Source organism: Kogia breviceps, chromosome 16 (genome assembly GCF_026419965.1).
Source record: "Kogia breviceps isolate mKogBre1 chromosome 16, mKogBre1 haplotype 1, whole genome shotgun sequence".
Classification (NCBI taxonomy): domain Eukaryota; kingdom Metazoa; phylum Chordata; class Mammalia; order Artiodactyla; family Physeteridae; genus Kogia; species Kogia breviceps.
Window position 1 is genome coordinate 24,893,779 of NC_081325.1, and position 24,223 is coordinate 24,918,001.

The 24,223-nt window shown below is 38.6% G+C and overlaps 1 protein-coding gene across 7 annotated transcripts in view; it reads right to left on the reverse strand.

The window, feature by feature from the left end:
- The window catches only part of AKAP11 (A-kinase anchoring protein 11), a 49,160-nt gene extending 26,388 nt beyond the window's left edge, over window positions 1-22,772 (reverse strand). For 4 of the 7 annotated variants that reach the window (XR_010837107.1, XR_010837106.1, XM_059041715.2 and 1 more), the window contains exons 1-5: window positions 21,466-21,759; window positions 9,871-9,980; window positions 5,264-5,380; window positions 2,260-2,307; window positions 683-817 (exon numbers count right to left, since the gene is read on the reverse strand). Coding sequence is in view for 5 of the 7 variants with exons in the window: in XM_059041715.2 (XP_058897698.1) it covers window positions 683-817; window positions 2,260-2,307; window positions 5,264-5,380; window positions 9,871-9,980; window positions 21,466-21,505 (450 nt within the window). In the remaining 2 variants the exon portion in view is untranslated. Of the gene's footprint in view, window positions 1-682; window positions 818-2,259; window positions 2,308-5,263; window positions 5,381-9,870; window positions 9,981-21,465; window positions 21,760-22,091; window positions 22,214-22,529 lie in introns of those variants that run through there. The other 3 variants (XM_067016156.1, XM_059041716.2, XM_059041717.2) reach the window with 2 other exon arrangements.
- Between the last annotated feature and the right edge of the window lie 1,451 nt (window positions 22,773-24,223).

The following is a 24,223-nucleotide window of genomic DNA, read 5'->3' on the forward strand; positions in this document are numbered from 1 at the left end:
ATAAGGAGAGCAGTTCTACTTTTATCTGTAAATCTCATAACAAACACAGTGGTATTTTATACTTCAAGGAATAAGTAATTCAAATTTTAAATATACTAATAATTCAATTTTCAGGAGGGAAAACATGCAATTCATTTTTCTTTGAGGTATTAACAACAAAGTAACACTTAATAAAGAACTAAAAGCTCAATGTCATAAAACTAATGACCTTTCAGAAATGATGACATCTTTGTTTATTAAAAAAAGAACATAACTTCAGATATCCATTTTACACGGAATTTTTTAAACAAGAAAATGAGTTAAAGTATGTTCTCTAAAACATACAGCACAATATTTACACAAATTTGAAACTGGAAATAAGAGGGAAAAATTCCTATGACTTACACACAGGTAGCAGTTCAAGAAATCCAGAAATAATCAAATTTTAGAAAAAAATTTATATATACTTGCATACCACTTATAGAGCTTCACACATGGAAAATCTCATTTAAAGCTATGACCAAAATTATTTTACCCTTCAGTGATTTCAAAGCTTCTTGAGTTCTTATGAATCATATTTCCTTGAGATGGCATTAAACAAAAAGAAACTTCACCCAAGCATTTAAAAGTTTAATACACTAAATCAAATGTCGCTGTAAAATTTGCCAACAAAAACTCATTAGAAATAATATATAAAAGTTACCTGGTTTAGAGGACCATTGTTTATATCTGATGATTTATTTATATCCTTCATACAAATAATTTCATTTTCACTTAGACTGCAGAAGTGCAGTGAATTCAGAAGATCTGGGAGTTCCAAAGAAACTGCAGCCAAATCCTAATTTAAAGCAATAAGACAATAAATAACACTGTAGCATAACACTTTTGTTAAAGTCCCTATAATGTGGCCTTATAAAAAAATCATAAGGTCTACTGGTTAATAAATTTTCCACTTAATAATAGTTAACATACGCAGTTTACTGACCACAATCAATTTTTTAAAAACTCAAAAATAAAATGTACTAAAATATTTTTAAATGACTATTTCTGTAGCCTTTTAAACATAAAGATACCAAGCTACAACAAAATTTTACATGGTTATCTCACACATCCATGACCATTTAGGCATTTAATAGTTTTTAGCTGCAAATGTCAACCTGTAGTCCTGAAGTTTAACCATGGAATTTTTCAAATGGGATTCTTCCCTATAGAATATACTTCTTTGGAGCTTAAGTTACATATTTATAAAATCCAAGTCTATTTTTCTGCCTTTCCTCTCATCAGACTTTACTGAAAATTTTATGGAGATGTAAAGGAAAAGAAAATACCTTTGTTTTCCTTCTCATTTGCCCTTTTTATGTAACTGTTTTGCCCAGTTAAAAGAATTATTAACATCTTTGACCCTTCATAGAGTACTTTCCTGGTTTTATCAGTAATTCTTAAGGAGGAAGTAGAGTATGAAAGAAATATTTTGGTTACTTCTTTCAGCCTTACGTTCTCAGGACTATATCTTCTCTTGCGCCTTCTGTCTAAACTATTTCTTTCAGGCAAGAGCACAAGACACACAGCAGAGTTTTCATTCGTCATCACCTGATATGCATTATCTTTATAAATAATGCATTGTTGCTTCTTCTACTAGGAGATGCTTTACTGCCACAAAAGGAAGCATGGCAATCACAAATTTTAAGAAACGGTACGAGGTTAAGAAAAAGTCACCTACCACATCTACACGAGCTTCAACTCCTCTTCACGTAACTGTGAAGCTTTCCTTTGCTGATCCTAATCTCAACTGTCAGTCCCTTTATAAATACCTGCCTAAATCAACAGGCTAAAATTTTTACACTGGTTAATCACAACTTTTTACAAATTTTATCTTTTAAATTGAACTCTATCTCAATTAAAAACATAAGAATATGACTATTGAAGTTAGATTATAAAAACATCAAAATAAAAAACCAAATCTTTCATTCTACATTATGACAGAATGGAGAAAACGTCAGCCTGCGGTTTGCAACCTTCTCAGATAAGTGACTTTTGTGGTCTCTTAACCTAAAACTGCTTTCTGTCATAACAAGAACGCTTGGTGAAAACACTAAAAGTGAAAATGTCCAAGGCACACTCAAAAACTGATCTCAAAATGTCATCTTTTAACTTTAAATAGGAATGATAACAGAAGAGTTTAATGTAAATTTGGGGCTAATAAGGCAAATTTTCCATGCTCTTAAAATATGTTCCACATAATCTCTCAGGGCCCTTTCCAGTTCAATAAATCGACCATACCTGTATATGAGCAGCATCTGTTTCTTCATTAAAACCTAGAAATGTGACCTGAATAAAAAAGGAATAAAGATCCATTAAAATTTTAAAGTCCTGTCTCAATTAGACAGTTGACAGAGCTGAGAAACAGAAAAAAAAAAAAAAAAAAAAGTACACAAAGCATTAAAATGCTGCTGTCGTGGACAGGATGATTAATTTTTTCAAAGATGATCACAAAGTGTTTTCACCAAAGATTTGCCTCCAGAATTGAGGTTCCTAAACCTCCCCCACAGCCACTTCATTAGCCAGTTCAATCAATTCTAGTCCCCAAACGTATCTCACATGTACCCCCTTCTCTCCATAGCCTCTGATGCCACTTCTCACCCGTGCACCTCCAATCCTCTCCAACCTGCCCCAGGAATTATCCTGTCATTTCCCTGTCGAAACCTTTCCAGGCTTCTCAGTGCAAAGTCCTAACACATGGCCCAAGGCTCTGGCTTAGCTGGTGCCTTCAACTTTCCCTCACTTTCATTCATACACATGGGCCCCTTTCTGGGTCCAGAACACGCCAGAACATTCTTGCCTAGGGGCTTCAGAGTGGTGCCCTTTCAACCTGGATCTCTATTCCTTGGATGTTTACATGCCTAGCTCCTCCTCATTCTTTAAGTTCCAACCTGAATGTCACCTCCTCAGAGAGGCCTTCCCTGGGCACCCCCAAGGCTACCTCCTGATCGACTCTTTGGGATATCATCACTTTTTTCCTTCAATGCCTTTACACAGAGATTTCTCTGCGAAAGTTTATGTAAATTAAATTACTGAAGAAAATCTAATGGCCTGAGGAAATGTCACATTATTACGTAAAAAGGACAAGTTACAGAAATATGATATAGACTGCACACAATTTCAACCTTATTTTTAAAAACATGCATGGAAAATAATACTGGATGATAATCTACCAAATTGTAAGCAGTGATTAACTCTCAATGATGGAATTATAAGTGATCTTATTTTTCTCTACTCTTTTCCCCCATGGTTTTTTCTTTCTTAATTCACAGAATTAATGACAGTCATTTTCTTTTTTATGCTTTCAGTATTTCTTATTTTTCTATATGGATGATGTACACTTTTATAACCTGAAAAAATATTATTTTAAAAATTTATATTCCCTTTATGTCTCTGACATCACAAGAAGAAATTCTGGCCACTTGAAGATAAACTAGTAAACTGTCTACTAAGCAAGTACTGTGACTAAAAATATGAAGCACTTAAATGGCAGCAATATGGATAATCAATTCTCAGGCACTAATGGAAAACAGCGTAGTTGAAATAAAAAGCAACTCAATATACTTTTGATCTCTTTCTGATAATTAAAAAGCAAGTCAGAGTCTTAGATTATTCCAGAATCTTTATTCTCATTAATTATGGATACTACACTTCACAGAAACGTTACAGTTAATTTCCAGGTGCCTAGGTAAGTTATAAACCTGCAGGAGCCTGTCTCCTCACCTATAAAACTTAAGGTAACACACCTCCTCTCCCACGGTTGTGAGGATTAATTAGATAATGTGAAGGAAAGGGCCTAGCACATCATAGGTACTCGATAACAAAGAGACACTCAAATAACAAGTTTCCTTCCTTTCTTCAAAAAGATACTTGGAGGGACTTCCCTGGTGGCGCAGTGGTTAAGAATCCGCCTGCCAATGCAGGGGGCACGGGTTCGATCCCTGCTCCAGGAAGATCCCACGTGCCGCGGAGTAACTAAGCCCGTGTGCCACAACTACTGAAGCCCACACGCCTAAAGCCCGGGCTCTGCAACAAGAAAAGCCACCGCAATGAGAAGCCCTCATACAGCAACAAAGACCCAATGAAGCCAAAAACAAATATATTTTTTTTTAAAAAAAAGATACTTGGAGATATCTATAGCCTAAAATGAGAAAGTCCTTCTATTCTTTCAAGTTTCCTTTTACTGAATACAAAAGAGAAAATAAGCTGGCATAGAGTTTTGAAGGTGCCAGAAGAAGTTTGAATTTCCCATTGATTAAGGAATGTGGGCTCAGAGGGGCACTGTGTAAGCAACTGGAGAGTGACGGCTGGAAAACTGTTTGAGGGCAGAGGACACAGAAGACTTGTCACGCTTGGCAACAGCTGAGGAGATTAGGAGCGGCTTGGCTTTACTAAAATAAAGTGAAAAAGGATAAAAAATAGGAGAGCAGCCAAGAGCCACAGCACTGAGCTGATACAAAAAGAAGAGGCACAGGTCAGAGACCATTACAGGGTCTGAAAGGTGTGCTCACCATCCTATGGAACTACTTCAAATACAGTTTTTCAAGGAATATGAAAGAAAATCATTCCCAAAAATAATAATCAAGATTTTTTATTAGAACCCTGATTTCAAAAAAATTTTTTAATTCACATATTTATTGGTTTTGGGCTTCAATGGCCCAATACCCTATCTCTCTTCTTTGGTAACATAAATGTATTAATGGAATATGGCTATATTGTTGAAAAAAATTTTACTCCTTTTTATAGTAATAAATTCAAACAAAGGCTGGAAACACTGATGCAACAGAGAAATAGATGAGCAAGTAGTATATCTCATCCTTAAGTGGTAAATATCTTAATTTCAAAATAAACGTACCAATAATTTTTCATTTTGAACCAAAGCACTGAATTTAAACAACCAAGAAAACAATAACCAAAAAAATGAATATAAGATATAAGTATATATTTTGTTTCAGAGTAGAAAATTTTAGCATGAAAGTCCCAATTACTGAACATAGCAGAAATCACTTAATACAGTGCTGTGTGTCTGATGAGGGGTCGGCAATGCCTGTGCACTGAATTAAATGTGCTCGTTATAATACACTAATGTTAGCAGGTATTTAATATTTAAAACAGGTAATTCTCACACATGTATTACTGTGCAGAGATTTTAGGCATTCTAAAAATAGACCATGCAGTTCTACAAAGATACATGAAAATACATTGTGCTGTATTAGGAAAGGGTATAGAGAGTAATCTGTCAAACCTCAGTCAAATTGGCATGTTCAGCCTGCTTTAAACAGTCCTCTGCTGATACACTGCATAGTTCCTTCTCACTCTGCAATAAAGACTTTACGGACTGGAACACATCTTCACTGAAGCTCTGAAAATAAAAGATATTCTTAATTTACTTAATTCTAAAACAAGGTAAAAAATCCTGGTGATGGATTAAATGAAGTCACTAACTTTCCAATGCATATTCACTGGAAACCTTTTGATGTAACAGAACTCAACTCAGCTGAGAGGAAGAAAGAACAAAAGGCTGAAGTAGAGCTCCACGTGTTCAACACACACATACCACAGCCCAGTCACTCAACCTACTGGAGACCCCAAGGCCCTCAGCGAGGTTCTCTCACTCTCACCCTGCACTAAAACCTAACAGATCACATATCTGATTTCCAAGTCACTGGCAGAACAGGAGCAACAATTTATATAAGAAGATGATGTGGAAGCTAATAGTAAGGTATGCTAACAACGTGATGACTCTCATAACAAAGTTGGAGATGGAAAAAAAGAAAGATATAATAACTCAAAACAAGGCTTTTCAGGGGTCTTAAAGCAGCTGTATGATGAAAATGAGGGAAGGCATTCCAGATTGGAACGAGAAAGATGTCACAAGTGCAAAGAAACAGAGGGAGGAAGAAGTTACATTAAAAAATGGGTATTAAATTTGGACATAAACAGAACACTAACTTCTCTCTACCTTCTGATTCGTTGATCTGCTCTTCTATCAGGAATGTCCTTACTCGCCAATGTTCCCCTGTAGAAATCCTACCCATCCCAAGACCTTGAAGATTTTCCCATCCCTAAGTCATAATAAATCTCAAGTTCCTACTGTATTGTTTGCACATTAAGATCATTTAACCTATATCACAACATATTATAATAACTGCTTTCAGGGGCTTCCCTGGTGGCGCAGTGGTTGAGAGTCCGCCTGCCGATGCACGGGACGCGGGTTCGTGCCCTGGTCTGGGAAGATCCCACGTGCCGCGGAGCGGCTGGGCCCGTGAGCCATGGCCGCTGAGCCTGTGAGCCATGGCCGCTGAGCCTGCGCGTCCGGAGCCTGTGCTCCGCAAAAGGAGAGCCACAGCAGTGAGAGGCCCGTGTACCGCAAAAACATAAATAAATAAAATAAATAATAACTGCTTTCATATATATTTGTCTTTCCTACCCATTAAACCAAATTACTGAGGTCAGAGATTGTCTTTTACTCTATTTATTTCCCCAGATTTCAGTACCTCACATACAAGATGAACTCAATAAATGTTCACTACTTTTAATAAGTGGAAATCTTATCTAAGAGAAGGGATGCAAATATGAAATCAAAGAATTAAGAAAAAATGCAATGTTAAATTTGAATTTTCAATATGAACTCAAGATTCTTTAGATGTATGTACTATATTTTCCCATCATAGAAGCAATGACCCTCAGTAGCAATGAGCATAGTACCCAGCACACAGATTTTGATTTCTAAATACCATTCAACAATTAAAAGAATTAGATCCCCCTTGACAGAATGGCTGGTTCCAGGTCTGAGGCAGAAATGTATGAAGTATGGCTGGGACATCTCATTGTGAAAGAATGCAAGGACATGCAGATTAACTGGGTTATTTCAAAAGAACACAGAAGCCAACCTGAAGGAATTCCCATTGGCCAAATTTGGGATAATCTGAGCATCAAAAAATAAAAATGATAATGGAGTATAACAACTGAATTAAAAGAAAACTACAAGTCCATTAAAAGAGACAGATAAAAAGGGTGGGGATTGGGGGAGTGTGCTACTTTACACTAGAATGCTGGCTAACAGATATGAACAGAACGACAAAATTTAAAAATTCCATTTGTAACTCCCTCCAATGTAATTACTGACTTAGGAAAGGATCATCCATTACCCTAATCCACTGGGTTAAAAGCTATTGGGGAACAAGATACACTGCTTTGCAACATCACCTTACAGATTATTTATTAATAGTGTTAATTACAAAAGGATTATGTGTCTTTAGATTGGAGATATCTGGTGGTTACAACTTATCTACCTGGTCAAGCCTGGCACTAACAATACGCACCGCCTGATCTGACAGAGTGGAATGACTTTGAGGTGTTCCTGCTGAACCTAACCACAGGGAAAAACGAATGAACTCAGAATATGGGAATGTTCTACAAGATAACTGGTACAGACTCTTCCAAAGATTTGCCATCATGAGAAAAGAATCTAGACCATTGAACTGGAGCAGACTGGGGGAGACCAAAGAAACACAATACCCAAACACAGAGCATCAACCTCGCTTAGATCTTAGATGAGAGACAAGGAAAAAGTAACAAGGATATTTGAGACAACTGGGGAAATCTGTACATGGACTGCATGTTAGACAGTGTTACTGAATTAACGATTTCCTGAGGGGTGGTAATAATGATGATCTTAAGAGATGCATGCTGATATATTAAGAAGAGAAGCAAAATAATGTCTGTAGCTTACTCTCATTTGGTTTCAGATGGGAAGTGTGTATATGTGTACACACACAGAATGGGTGTGGCAAAATGTTAACAGAGAGTGAATCTAAGTGAAGAGTATATGTGGTGTTTATTGCACTGTTTATTCCAATATCTGAATATTCAAAAGTTTAAGTGATTCTGTTTTCAATAATGAGTGGAAGTTTTCAGGCTAAGATATGAACATGAACTGAAAAAAGGAAAAAATATGAAATGTGAAATCTGAACATGAGCAATCATTATAAACTCATGACAGTGAAGGAACAAAGGGCAGATCTTGATTTCTAAATACTATTCAGGGGTTCTTTGGAGAAATAGCCCATTCTAGGTTCGAGGAAGGTAAAGTAGAAAGTGAAACTGGGTCAATTTTATCCTGGAAAGCAAGGAAGCAATCAAATAATTATGAGGCTGTGCATAACACACATACACATAAACAGTATATAATTTTTACATTCATGTATTTTTATCTAAAAGGGTTTCCAAGTATTCAAGTGAATTCAAACCAAATCTTTTTCATGGGCCTAATATAAACAATGGTCTGAATTTAAAAGACATTAATAGTATAAAGTTTCAGCCTCAGCCTAATTCCTTACCTCAGGAATATATTGGTAAATTCAAGTCAAATAGATAGGTAGTATAATGTCTGAAGAACAAGATCACTAGCTCACTACTATATTTTGTATATATATATTTCTTAGTTCTAATTATTAATTTAAAGCAATCAGTACAATTTAAATATTAATTTAAAGCTATGAGTCCAATTGCTAATCTGAAAAGAAGTATAATATACTCTAGTTTACAGAAACTAGAAATAGAGAAAATAGTTTTTATTGTACTTTTTTCAAATTAAAAAGGGGACCTACTAAGTTTAAAGGTACCTGAAAAACACATGGGGCATATTACTTAAAAATATAATTACTACACTGTTCCAAAATAAGTTTACTTTCTGTTTTCCAACTCTGCCGGCACCTTTCGATTTGACAACCACTCTCTTCCAGTTAGCAGTCAAATCCAAACATTTCTCAGATCTCTGAAGAAATGAGTAAATAAATGAAAAGGCAGGCCTAGCAGCTTACACGAACACTAACAATTAGAAGCTGGAAAGATGTGCAAAGGAGACAGCTGTTATCGTAAGAGAGAAGAAAAGAAAGAAGCTGTAACGAAAGAAGTCAAAGGCCGTCTTAACAAGTAAGGACTTGTCAAGACGAGTGTCATATAATGCAGAAGATGAAGCTAAAAAAAGGGTTCACTGGGCTTCCCTGGTGGCGCAGTGGTTGAGAATCCGCCTGCCAATGCAGGGCACACGGGTTCGAGCCCCGGTCCGGGAAGATCCCACATGCCGCGGAGCGGCTGGGCCCGTGAGCCATGGCCGCTGAGCCTGCGCGTCCGGAGCCTGTGCTCTGCAACGGGAGAGGCCACAACAGTGAGAGGCCCGCGTACCACAAAAAAAAAAAAAAAAAAAAAAAAAAAAAAAAAAAAAGGGTTCACCAAGACTGCTGACCATCCCCCAGTATTCATCCTCCCTTTCTGCCTTTAAGTAACACCCCCCCACACAGTTTTAGCAAAGACAAAAATGTCAAGAAATGAAAGGGTAACCAAATCATCTCAAGGGAGGAAAAGAGAGAGGGCTCTTCCTCAGACTAGAAAGCAGAAACGATCAGGAATCACATTTAATTTGCTCACTACTGATTATCCAGCCAATACCTAACACGGGGCCTGGCATATAAGCAGCACTCAAATTTATATTATATTTGCTGAGTGAATGAATGGATGGTAGTATTTGGGGGTAAAGCTAAAGCTGTATAATAAAAGTCACACCTGATGCTTATATTGCTAAAAAGAAAAGAAAAAAAGATCTGCTGAGAAGAAATAGGGAGACATGATCTTTGGGAAATAAAGTTCATTGTCTTCATGATTTCATATCACTGTTTTCATATATGTCAATCTTTGCAGTATTTTACCGTTATTCATTTCAATAATAAGATTCATTTTAAAAACAAGAATACCATAGCATAGCTGCTTAACAAGACTTCGACTTCAAAAAAATTGATCAACATTTTTATTAAAACTATCACTAAAAGGAATCCAATATAGTGAACTTACTTTTCTGACAGATGCTCTAGTTTTCATGTGACTGTTTCTGAAAGTCTGGAAGGTCGCCATAACTATATTGCTGTTGTAGGTAATCAGTGAAGAGTTAGTCCACAAAAGACCTAAAGAAAAAATATTAAAAGAAAATAACTATTTTATTGACCTTAGTGATTCAAGCAAGCATTTTGTCCTAAGATAACTTCTTTAAATTCAGTCATTTGCAAAAAAAAAAAAACCCGTAAGAATTCTGAGATATAAAAATTTATTAAGCAATCCAACATGAATATTTGAAAAATACGAATATTGGCACCTTAACGAGATACCAAACTATTACAAAAATCTTTTTAGGTTCAAAATTATTATAAACTAGTTTATCCTTATCTAGTCGATCTCACTGCCTTTTTTTATTATAAATAAGAAAATATTTGAAAGCCTCAATAAGAAATATTTCAAAAGCCTTTTAAAAATCTAAAGCACATCACAAAAAGAATCTCAGCCTTCTTGCCTCCTAAAAGTCACTCTATCCCTACAGCAACTGTGAATGCTCTAAACATTCTTATTTCTTGGGCAGAAAGGTTTAATAATAAACAAATGAGAATATGAAATCTGTACATATCAAATAAAATCAGATAAAAACAAAGCCCTTATATAGGAATCTCAACAGCATACCAATGACGAGAGTTCAAAAACATCCAAGTTAAATGATTAATACCGTAGTATTTAAAACACATACACAGACATGTTTATACACACACACATACACACCCTCCTTGGGAGAAACTCTGAAACTAAGTCTCAGCTTTTTATTAATGCTTTAATGAAATATCTTTTAGAGCTTAAATCAACCTGGGCATTAACCACTCAATATCCACATTTGACCACAGTAACTTGTCCCTTCATTCAAAATCTACTTGCACTAGATGCTATAGATACAGAGGAGAACAAGGCAGATATAGCCCATTTGCATCAGAGTCTTATAAGGAAAATGTTTCATTACAATAAAGGGTAGGAGTGAGAACTGAATACTAAATCACTAAACACTAAAAAAATTGAATCAATAAAGATTTGAGAAATGGCTAATTAGTTTCAATCAAACTGGTTTTCTCAAGAATTACCTAGTTGAGGTTTTCAAGGCATTTCATTAATATCAGTTTATACTATGAAGACATTTACAGGCAAAACCAAACTTCAACCTAGTCCCCTGCAGAAATGAAAAAAAAAAAAAAAAAAAAAAAACTAAACTAAATTTTAGTGGAGTTCTACTTTTATATTCTTCCACAACAGAGATAAAACTGAAGTGTGTGTGCAAACAGGCACACACATGCACCTCCCTTTAGAGATTTCTATATTCTGATTTTTCACAAAGAATTCTATTTTTTCGACAAAAAATTCCTATTCTATTCTGAACTAAGAAAAATCCTAGCGGTCTCTTTAACAATAAAATTTGATTAATGACTAGAATTGAAGCAGAATTGTCAGAAAGGCAAGGGAGGTCCCGATAGCACAAGATAAAGAACTATACACCAGGATGCAGAAAAGTAGCATTTGTGTCCCTGTTGTACATCTCATTAGCTTTGCTTCCTCTAGGTAAATTGCAATATCTCTGAATCTGTTTCCTCCATGTACATTACATGGGTGTATATGACGTATATTACCTAGATGTGTATTACCCTACTTACTGGACAAGTTTATTGTAAGAATCAAATGGAAAATTGATAGGAGGCACTTGAGAAATCATAAAACATAGGTAAAAGAAAAATTAAAATATTTACTTACGGACCAAAATGATCAAGAGGACCAAAATTCTCAAAACAAGGTGTAAATACACAGGTTTATGTAACCAAGGCAAGAAAATAATTCTTTTCTTTGTCCCAGGCCAAGTCATTCTCCTTTTTTTTCCCCATAGAGTTCTCTTCAGCTGCCAAAAACCCTCAGGGGCAAGTGGACTTGCCTCAAACTTCACATAAAACATATAAAATACAGAGGCCAACACAAGGGTGCCAGAAAAGTGAAACACTCAAATTCATCTCCTGAGTAAACTGGCACCACCTTTCTGGAGGGCAATTTTGTAACGTATGTCAAAACCGTGAAAATATTCCTATCCTATGACACAACCATTCTACTTCTAGGAATTCATCAAAGGAACTGATGCTCCTGGAGCAGCATGCGTTCTAAGGAGAGTTTATAATGCACCAACTGCTGTGCTAAGAGATTTCCTTGCACATCTCATTTAATCCTTAGGACTGGCATAGCAGTACTCCAGTTCTACAATGAGAAAAAGAGGCAAGAGGAAGGGGTTAACAATTCACCAGGCCCACACTGTAAGCAGCAGAGGGCTGAGATGCAAATCCAAATCTTCAAATTCTAGCACCCAGGCTCTTACCCTCTTCTCTATAGTGTATATAGGCTTGAAAAGCTGTTCATCACACTTTGTAATAGAGGGAAATAAGAAGCACTCTAGATGCCAGAAACAGGAGAGAGACTGAATTACCTAGAATGCATTCCCACAATGACACTAGGGCAGCCATTACACACAACTTGCACGGACAGAGAACCAGCACACAGAGCGCCTTTACTTTCTCAGACCCCTAACCTCGCAGAGAGGGCGGAGTTGGGAAAAGAGATGAGAGACGGCAATGACCTTTGCAGCTGCTGACTAAAGTCAACACGAGCAAAGATTAAACTTGAACTCACTGGAGGCTTCACCAGGCAAGAAACTACTGACCCATTACCTCACCTGAAGCTGGAGGGGCGACAGGCCAAGCCGCTGAGGGAAGAAACAGTCACACGGAAGTAGGGGGAGATCAGGGGGCTCTGATACAACATCCTGGATCTGACACCTCAAGCTACCCCAGTTCATTACCTGCAATATTCCTGAATAGCCGACCTAAAAAGAACACCCTTTTCAAAGCTGAGTACTAAAGAATCCAGTATGGACCTATGAAGAATCATTTAAAAACAAAACAAAACAAAACAAAAACCACATAAGAGATATACTAAAGAAAGAAAAACACTCCAAATATACTCATGCCGCCCGAAACTCCCATTATCTGTTTTTAGAATAGTACCTCAGAATTTATATTAATAAAAAAGAAACTAAATTTAATTCCACATTTACACTCTGCTTCACTCATTGAAGAAAAATACACTTACTGAATCCTGCTCCATAGCTTTGTGTTCAACTTAAAACATAAGTAAAATATTAACTTCACAAAGAAAAAGAACCTATGAGAGAATATCTACGCAACAGTCCATAAAAGTGAATCCAACGTGAGATGACATGACTCATACTTCTGATAAAGCAAAGAAACAAAAATCATCTTTGAAAAGATACAAAGGCAGATGGGGAGCAGAAAGTAACACAGTAGGGTTCCCTCACCACCTTTTATAATTAGAGAGAAGGTAGTTTTAGACAGATTTCACAAAAGGAGCAAAAATACAGTATTTTCCCTTGGAACACCTTTATGTTACAATAATAAACTTTTCACTTAATACTTTTTTGTTTTGTGTCCCATTCTTGGTGAGTAAACAAGAGTCCTAAATAGGGAATAACTAAGGGTGTTTCCCTAGAGTCAAACAAATTAAAGTGAACCTGGACAATTTTTTAAAAAGCAGATCAGAGACAAGAAAAGTACAGATGGACAACGCAGACAACTGAAAAGTAAGCTGCTGGAGCTCAGGAAAGCCACAGGATATAAAAACAATACCATAAAATAAATGAAATCCCCTGAGAAGCAGCAAAAAAGCAGAATAGATATTACAACCAAGAAAGTTTTAAGACATATCACAGAATGTAAAAGAAAACAAAGATAGAGAAACAATTATAAACAGGTATTGGACACTTTGAATAAATTATACCTACCCCTTTGATCCTGCGATTTCACTTCTTAAAATTTATCCTACATGTGTACTTGCACAAAATTCACAAAGATATATGTGAAAGAATATTCACTAAAACAAAAAAGGATGAAAACCTAAAAATAACCTAGAAGCCCATCAATTCAAATAAATTATAATACTTTCATATGACTATTACCCAGCTTTTGGAAAGAAAGCAACACATACTGATGCGACAGCACGTCCACAATATATTAAGGGAAAGAGCAAGTTACAGAACAATGTAAATAGTGTGCTTTCTACTTGTGATTTTTTAAAAAAAATTATATACACACACAACTCTGACACTCATGTGTGTGTTTGTACAGGCCTAGGAAATACTATGATAGATATAGACTAAACTCATGATAGTGGCCACTTGTGACAACTAGGATTTTTTTTATTGTCATAAAATGTCAAATACCTATAATATGAAAGATGATAGATTATTAAATAAAATAAGGCAGGTTCCAGCATGTTCACATTATCCCATTTTGTGTAAAACCTCTATGACTACATGTGTGCATTTATATAATACATGCAATATAAAAGAGAACATACACTAGATGGGTATAAACATTGGTTTTATCTGGGTAGATGCAATTATGTGTGTTTCTAGATGTGCATAAATTCTTTTATAATAAGAAAAATATTTCCAAAGTCTTTCCTCTCCTCTCCTCTGGCCTAAGAAGTATTCAGGTCAGCATCACGTATTTCTTGATCTTTTTTTTACCATGAGTTAACAGAGCCAAGGACTCTCTGAAATTTCTTCCTAGCCCTCTATCAACAATACTGTCCTATTTTGACCCTCCTCTTCCTGCACTAGTTCCCTGACTTCAGTACCTGTATGGATCAGCTTATATTACCTCCCTCCAACAAGATCTGAATTCAGGAACTCTACATGGAACCCAGAAAACTGTATCTTTTATAAGTACCCTATGTGGTTTCTGATTGAGAAACAGCTGTCTATCTCTTTAGCCATTACATTAGTCTCCTTCCAAAATTATTTCATAACTTGTTACTCAATGACTAATAATTCTAACCTCCTCTTTGGTACTCATTTTATTTAGTTTTCCAAGGATATTTTATTTCTACCTCTGGTTTAACTACGCAAATAACTCCCCAACATATATCTCCAGTTCAGTTCTTGCACCTGAGTTTCAGTTCCTTATATCCAATTTTTATTAGATACTTCCAAGTAAATATCCCAGTTACTCCAAAATTAGCATGTTCAAAAACTGAATAAAACTTTCCTCTCTAAACAATCTCCTCCTGTTTTCTCTGTATCAGTAACAGCCAGTAAACCAATCAAGCCAGTAAGTCTTTCCCTCAGTCACTACTGACTATCACATCTAGTGATAGTCCTAACCCTAACCCATCATCCTCCTAAACTTCCCTCAGATGTACCCTCTCTTCCATCAGCTGAACTGCTACTTACTCTTCATACATCAGTTCAAGGACCTCCCTTCTTGAGAACGCTTAGCTCATCTCCTGTATCCCTCCTTGCCAAAACAAGTAGCCACCTCCTTTATGTTCCCAAAGCGGTCTGTCCTTTATTCCTTTGATGCCATTGTTTGCATGCTTCCCTCCTTTTGTGAGTTTTGAAGACAAAAGTGTTTTTTATTGTATTTGTATTCTAGCACAGTAAGCACTCAAACGTCCGCTGAATAATAAAAACCAATTATTTTTAAAGAGCAAAGTTGACCTTTAAATGTTGGAATGGACACTTCTACATTTAATGAATTATTTGTGAAAATATAATTAAAAGTTTCCAATAATTTCTACTTTTATAATATTTATAATAAATGCTCCAAATACACATTTTGGCCAAATCCCAAATGTCCAAGTGTTAAAAATATTCTGTCGAATATAATAAGTACAACTAAACAGGGCAAAATATATGAAACACTGCTTTTCAAACATCAGACAAGAGACAATGCAAGACTATGATCCCTGAGAGGAGAGAAACACTTCCAGGTCACAACACAAGGAGAGGAAAGCTAAGCAGTCTGGCAGTCTCACCAAGCTGCAGAAACAGAGGTCACAGTTTGGGACGGCCAAGGTGATTAGAATTTGCAGGGCAGATATACTGGAGGGAGAGCTCGGAAAGAGTGAGAGCTTTAGAGATCTGCAGGTGGGCTTCCCTAGGGTCCTTGACGGAATGCTGATCTGTGCCCAGTAGCTGAGGTTGGGGAAATAACTTCTTGAGAGCAGTAGGCCAAACAATAACTGGAGCCGGACAGGGCTTGGGAATAGTCCGCATTCCCACCAACCAGAGTGGGAAAACTTTGTAATGTATCAGGTAACGAACGGATGGACTCCTCACAAGGGAATTGCTTTAGTTGAGGAACTAAGTAAGTACTACGCTGAAGGCTGTTCTGGATTCACCCTAACAAAGCTTAAAGGCAAGCCTCAAAACAACCCAACAGATTCCAAATAACCTTCCTATACACCCCAACTAAATCCAACACTCCTAAGGATTACAACAAAACTGAGGGAGCAACAGCATAAAATTCAATGACCGGCACACAGTCAAAAATTATCAGGTATACAACAGAGGGGAAAAATATGACCCATAAGCAGGAGGAAATAAGTCACTAAGTGCAGATCCAGAAATGACAGAGATGATGGAATGAACAGAAAACATGTTAAAACTATACTATTGGAACAAATGTGTTCCATACACTTAAGAAGGGAGAGGAAAACATGATCATGATAAGGAAAGAAACAGAAGAGGGAAGACACTCAAATTGAACTTCTAGAGATGAAAATAAAATACATACCAGATGCAATTAATAGCAGATTAGATACTGCAAGAGAAAAGTTCAGTGAATTTAAAGACATAGCAATAGAAACTATTCAAAATGCTACACAGAGAAACTTAAAAAAAAAACAAGCAAAGCAGCATCGATGACCCACTGTAAAAGGTGAATAACTGGAATCCCAAAAAGTGTGAGTGTGTGCGGGCAAGGGGGCAATATATGAAGACAAAATGGCTCAGAATTTCCCAAAGTTGATGAAAACCATAAACTGATAGATGCAAGGAAGATTAACAAACCTTAAGAAAAATAAACATGAGGAAGACCACACCAGTATACATCATAACCAAATTTCTGAAAACCAGTGATAAGGAGAAAAACCTTAAAAGCAACCAGACAGAAAAGTACACATTATATACAGCAGAACAAAGACAGACAACAAATTTCTTATCAGAAACTATGCCAAACCATAAAATAAGACAACACAGCAACATCTAAAAGGAGTGTCAACCCAGATACCCATACCCAAATATCTTTCAAAAATTAAGGCAAAATAATTTTAACTAAAAGCAGCTCTGAGAATTCATCACCAGCCAACCATCACTAGAATCACTGTTTAAAACAAAAAAGAAAAAATTCCACAGGCAAAAGAAAAACAATACCAGATGGAAATTTGGATCTAAACTAAGGGTAATACCTCAAAGGGTCAATATGAAGGTAATATAAAAAAATATTTTCTCCTTTTTTAATTCCTTAAAGAATAACTTTAGGGCTTCCCTGGTGGCGCAGTGGTTGAGAATCCGCCTGCCGATGCAGGGGACATGGGTTCGTGCCCCGGTCTGGGAAGATCCCACATGCCGCGGAGTGGCTGGGCCCGTGAGCCATGGCCACAACAGTGAGAGGCCTGCGTACCGCAAAAAAAAAAAAAAAAAAAAAAAAAGAATAAACTGAAAATAACAATGTAATACGGGGTTTAGAAGTGTATGATAAAATAACACATAACATGTGGTGTGCTGGAATTGGAAAAATACTGTCCCTACACTATACAAGAAGTGATACTGATAAGTTACCTGGTAAACCCCAGAGCAACCATCACAAACAAACCAGAATAATACGTAATAAGCAAACAGTGGTGTGAAGGGGATGCTATCCCTTTTTTGCAGATAAGGAAGCTGAGGCTCATCTTCATAGGATGGCTATGAGAATGCAATTAAATAATACATTTTAAAACAGTACCTCATATAGAAGGAACTGAAATGTTAGCTTCCTCCTTGGGTACAGACCTGCTGCTGTTTAACTTATAAAATCTAAAAATACCACAGCTATCAGTTACTACTTTTTTGTCTTTCAAAACAATAGTCAATCATGTAAAAAAGATGTGACTGTAACCTAACTGATTATCTATTAAGATATTTGCTTCTCTATAGTTTCCTGTATACCAACAATAAACACAACTTTTAAAAAAACCCTAAAATATTGAGGCTGTGCTTTCAATGTGAATATACTTCCTAGAAGGTAGAGTAATAATGTTCTTAACCTTATGCATAACTCCCACCTACAAGATTATTTTTAACAAAAAATATGTTCAGAATTTTAACTCAGGAACACAGTTTTCCTTATCAGTAACACCTGTGATGCCACGACTCTAAGAGCATATTGATGAAAAGGCATTTAAGCAGCTCTTGCAAATAGTAGTAAGGCTCTATCCTAAGCTGCCAGCAGCAGGAATGAGTGAACGGATCTGCTTTGCAGATGGTCCAGTGCTTGGCACATAGGAGACATTCTAAAAGCCTGTGCAGAACTTATTAACCAACAGAATACACGAGGCATAAAAACAGGAAGAGTGTGGAAGATAATTTCTAGGTTTCACGCTTGGGGAGCTAGAAGAAATAACTGGCAGACGGCATTATTTTATGTCAAGGTACTATCCAAAGGGCACCTAAAAAATACATTCAGTTGGCGTGGTGAGAGCTAGAGATGTTACTCTAGGAATTATCCGCATATCCAGAGCTTGAAAGCTGATCCTAGAGACAGGGGAAAAACAAAGGATCAAGAGAGAATCAAAGAGGACAACCATGATAAAGGGTTCCCAGCAGGTAAAAAAAGAACCACAAATAAGTGGCAGTCAAAGCAGGTGAGGTAGAGATTTAGGAGAATTTAGGTGTCACTGAAGTCAAGAAACAGTTTTAAGTATGGAGTGGTCAGCAGTAGACTTGTAAATGCCAGAGGGCAGGAATGATGTCCTTCCTTCACCAAATGCTGCAGAAGTCCACGCCACAGTGCCCGCCACACAGCTTGCCCTCAGTCACGGTCACACCACATCCTTACACTGTGCCAGGCAGGCACTGCTTAATTGCTGTTAAACAGAATTCACATTTTTCACAACAGAAGTTGTTGTTATTGTACCCATTTTACACATAAGAAAACTGAGGCACAAACCATTTACATAATTTGCTCTCACACACCTAGGAGAATCTGTCCTGAAGGAGATCATTGCTGAGAGCAAGTTCAGCACAGTATTAGGGAAAAACTCAAAACTGCAGGATGTTAAAAGTACACCAGAAGTACCCACCTTTTCCCCTCTTGTTCACACCCCCTGCGCTAGAGAACTTGCAGTACCCAGTCTGAAAAAGTGCACACTGCGAGACACACCTACATCTCCTCCCCCCGCACCGTTTTCCCATTTCCATCTTCCCCCACCCTCAGCCAACTGGACAAGTAGGTACCTGACCAACTGAAGTATCTCTCCAGAAATTCAGAATTAAGATATGGAGGTATTTGTTGAGAACCATGCTACAAAATCAAAATATCTTGTGTTTTCACCACAGCAAACCAAAGTTTCATGCAAACCAAAGGTATAGGGAAGCAGAAACCAAGAGCTTTAAAGAGAGTCAATCTGAAAGAAACTGGAACAGACATTACAGAGTCACATTGACACAAGACCATGTCATGTGTTTCCAGAGAAAAACTGGCAGAGTAACTGCCTGAAGATGTTCTGGTTTCCAGGACTCTGAGCTGGGCTTCAGAGGCAGTCCTGCAACTGTAGGACAAACGCCCTTTTTAAGTAAGTCAATTCAAATGGTTTCTGTTTCTTGCAGCCAAATAATCTCAAGACATCAGAAGAGGTCAAAGAAAAAACACTGGGTAAGCAGTCACTATGTGCTTCACAGTAACTTTGAGGTTTTTAACTCTCCTATCAGAGATGAAGAAAAAGAGTTCCACTAACATCAATGAACAGATCTGCTGGACTCCCAAACACAAACTCTTTTACATGGTACCTCATTTTCATTCACGTAACATCCAATCCATTCCAAGCCTCTATGCCATTTATCTTATTTTTTTCCCCATGAAACATTCTCAGATTAACCCAAAAATGTTAACTTTTCTTCTGTCCAGTCTCTAACCTATACATTTCAAATGCCTTTATGCTAGTATTTTATAATAAAATAAACTTGTATATATAAAGATGAGTGACAGATCTGTTTGCTTTGTTTTTAAATTGATAAAGTATTTTTGTTTCCTTTCCTTGCTTTACCAGTTTATACACCCTTAACTCAAGCCCAGGCCAGCTTAGATCTTTTCCTGACCTGTCTCACCCCTCATTTCCTCCGAATGGCTGATTTTACTACTAAAATTCAGGCCATCTGACAGAAAAAGGATAATTCAGCTTACCTAAATATTTATTCTACCCAAAGTGACTTCAATTACTTTTCAAATGCACTATGAAACAAGTATCTACATCCTAAGCTTGAAACCCTTGCCAAACGGTGTTAAAGAGCAGCAAACAATTCCGGTTTTCTATCCCTGAGAATCAGTTTGCCAAGATGAAATGGCAGAGAACTTCTTAACTCTCTATACAGGTCTCTTTCGTCCATTCTCAAAAAGACACTGCCAAGTTTTTCACCAAGTTTTTCTCCAAGTATAGACAGCTCCACTGCCTATTTATAACTAGAAATTTCCCTAAGAATAACCTAAAATATATCATCTGATTTGGTTTGATTTACTTTCCCAGACAGTAAGTTCCTGGAATTTTTTATAATTAAAAAAAGAAAAACAACTTATACGTACTATCCTTTTACCAGCCTCAAAAGGCAAAGGAAGACTTCTTCAGCTTCTAGAGTCATCCCAGGAGTTCAGAAGCCAGAGAATTTCTCAGTGTGGTTCAGGGACTTTGGCTAGTCCCATATCCTCAACAACTGGGAAGTATCATTAGCCTGGAGGTAAACCACTAGGCCCTTATCAGTAGTGCAGCTATGTGGATACACTCATTACTACCAGTTCAGCCTGAGATTCCATTTGTTCTGACTGCCTTACATTCTCTGATCACTTATAAACTGCTGTTAGTCACAGCTACAACTAACAGTGAAATTCACTGTCAACCTTTGGATCCGTTCTGCCAGGACCATAAAAAAGTATGCATAACCAGCGTTCTAACTGAAAAACGTGACTGTGTATATAAAAGGATTCATTAAATAGCACTATTTTAACTAACACTGATTGTGCTAGGAACTGTGCTGCCATTTATCCTAAAATCATCTTTGCATTGCTGAGTACCCTAAATTTTCTGAGTACTCTATATTCTCTATTTCCAGATATATCAAAATCAGTATCAATCAATATAACATCCCTAACGAGGTGGAAATAAGGTAGGGAAAGCTTATGAGTTTTGCAAGGGGCTGAATAATTACAAAGCTGAAAAGAGAACCAGAATTTTTAACTACAATGGCACTAAAGCCATTAGGTATGTACCTCAGCAGTATTTCTCACCCTGAAATTTCCTTGGCATCTTAAGCTAAACCACCTCCAGTTTAATAAGGTCTCAGAGAAGGGAAAGCAGAACTGTTACCACGTCATACCACTGTGGTTTAGGTTCTACTACCATTGTCATTTTACCAACGTTTTAAATACTTTGGTCACATACACTTCTTTTAATAAAGCAGTTTAAGTGCCTGGAATAAAAGAGTAAGTATACCCAATCCATTCGGAATATTGACGGCCAGCATTTGAGCCATTTAACAGCGTTGAAGAAAATCTGACAGCAAATCCAAATCTCAGCACTCCGAGGAGCTGCTGGACGCTTTCCGTTTCTGCCACAAGATTTGGTTTGTGCCTGGTTCCAGGGCTCAAGGGTTCTGACAGTGAAGGATGCTGTTCGAGGACAAAGTGCAATGTCCTCCTCCTCCATATGCTCCTGTGCGCGCACCACGAACACAAACTAAGCATACGCAGCAGCACGCACGGAAGGGACCCGGCTCTGAAGACCACCCTGGGGATGGAAACTAAGCTTGTCATCCAAGGGGGATGCTGCTCCGCCGCCACACTCGGACCCCTGGAAGACCCGTCTCCAGCCCGAGGACACCCCTCCCCCACGGCCCGGTGCCTCGAGCTTCCTACCTCCGCCCCGCTCCTCCCGCCCTCCTCCCACCGCCGTGCGAAGGCGCAGCTCGGGGCAGCTCCGAAGTCCGGGCAGGGACTGCGGGTAGACTGAGGGGCTGCGGCGCCCGAGCCAGGCCGCTATATCCACCGCGGCCCTACACCCCGCCGCCACCCCAGCCAACGGCGCTGCTCACGCCGCGGGCGGATCCGCGCCCAGCTCACCTGGGGGCCGCAGCCTCCGCAGCTCACAGGCATGTCACCGGCCCGCAACGACCAGCCCCACGAGCTGCAGAGCAGGCGGGCGCCCCGTCCCGCAGCGGCCCCCCAGCCCTCCCCCCCCTCCCCGCCCCGCGGCCCGCCCCCGGCCTGCCCACCCCCGGCTTCCGCCGCAGCAACTCCAGCCCGCAACACCTCCTAGTCCTCACGCCTCCCACTCACTCTCGCGAGAGTGTGGCACGCCTCTCGCGAGAAGAACCCCGCGACAAAGCCCGCGCAAAAGTGGGTGGGCTTTTTTAAAAAGGAAAAAAGGAATAGGAAAAACCTTCCCACGTGCTCCAGGGCAGCTTGCAGGACCGCCCCGCGCATCATGTGACCACGCCCAGCTGCCCCTCCATTGGCCAGAATCCGCTGGGCCAGGGGAGCTTTAAACTCGAGGCTGACCTTCGAACCTCCTGCAGACGTCTTGCGCTCTTCCTGGTCCGTTACCTTGGAAACTGTTTAACCCTTTCCTCTGGCAAAATATCCAAGTCTTGGCTTTCTTTCTGCAGTTTTGGTTTAAGGCCTTGCCACCTTTCCTTCGTCCCCTTGGTTTTACCGCCTCGGGTCAGCTGGGCTCCTTCTTCGCCCCAGGCTAGCTTTCCTTTCTTCTGATTCCCGGGGCCCTTCTCATAGCGGCAGCCCCACCAGATCGGACGGCCCAAGAAAGGCTCATCCTTTGGGATAGCTCCGCCCCTTCTCCCCAGCATCTCTAGGGAGGACCACTCACAGCGCACCAGGCCAAGGGCCCTATCCTAACCTCAACAATTAGCATCAAGGGATCTCCGGGCCCTAGTGCTCACCCTTCCGTCGTTACGCGATATCGGAATCGGGAAGTAAAAGCATTGGTCACGGAGAAACTAACCTCTAGATGAAAAGCTAATATGTAGAAACAAGGTAGAATCAGAAGGGCGAATCCAGTGATGTTGCAGTCTCCTCGAAGACATCTATTCCTCGAGGGTGGAAATACCTGATAGATGAGAAAGACGTTTTTAAGTGTATCCTCATTATGAGTTTCGCCCTGGTTGGGAGAGAGGGGCAGGGAAGAAAGGGTATATTCGTATGTTCATTTTTTCATTTAACAAATTTTTGTTGAGCTCTTACATATGTTAGGCACTCCTCCAGGCTCTTGATTGAGCTGCCTCGAAGACAGATAAATCTAGGTTCTAGGGAGCTTATGGCGGGGGAGAGGAGAAAAATGTCTGTTAGTGTTAAGCTCTGTGCAGAGGAAATACAGTGAATGATGTGATGGTGATTGTGATGCGGTGACCCTTTTGAGGAGGAGACATTTAAGAAGTGGTTGGATTAACAGGCATGCAAATGTCAGAGGGAAGAGCATTCCAGGCAAAGGATACAGCTAATTCAAAGGCCCTAAATAGGGTTTGAGGGGGAAGGTATGAGAAGGTAAGAGGAAATAAGCTTGGAAATGCACTTGGAGAAGTAAACAAGCATTGGTTACATCCTGTAGGGCTTTGTAAGCCAATAAAGGAATTAGGGAGTTTATTCTGAGTGCAGTGGAAAGCACTGGAGAGTTTTAAATAGGGGAGAGACACCTATGGTTTAATTTTTTTTAAAGCTCTTCGCTGCGGAGAATGGATCTTAAGGAGACCACAGAGGAAGCAGGGAGATTAGGAGATTTGTAATCTATGTAAGAGAGACTCCTGAAAATTTTTAATTTCCAATGACCTTGACATTCCTATTCTAAAATCCATTAGGTCAGAGTCCTGGTTCTGTTTGCCGCCTTTTGTTAAGAACATCTAGATATCCTTCAGTTACTGCTGTTTAATTACAATTGGAGAAATAAATGGGAAATTTTGTTACGTGGGAAAATGAATGGCCCAAAAGGAAAGTCACCTTTGACTTGTTTTCCTCCATTTACAACACACAGATAACCACCTCTTCTGTCCAAAAGTCAGTTCTAAGAAAAACCAACATAAAATGATGTTCAATGTAGATATTTATTCCTAAGTATAAGATTTGAAAAGATAGAGGTTGAAGGCTAGAAAATGAAGATGTTTAACAGAAACAGAAATCAGGAGACCTGAGTTCCAACTGGAAGAACTCATTAACGGGTGACTCTACCAAATCAAAGTACCTTA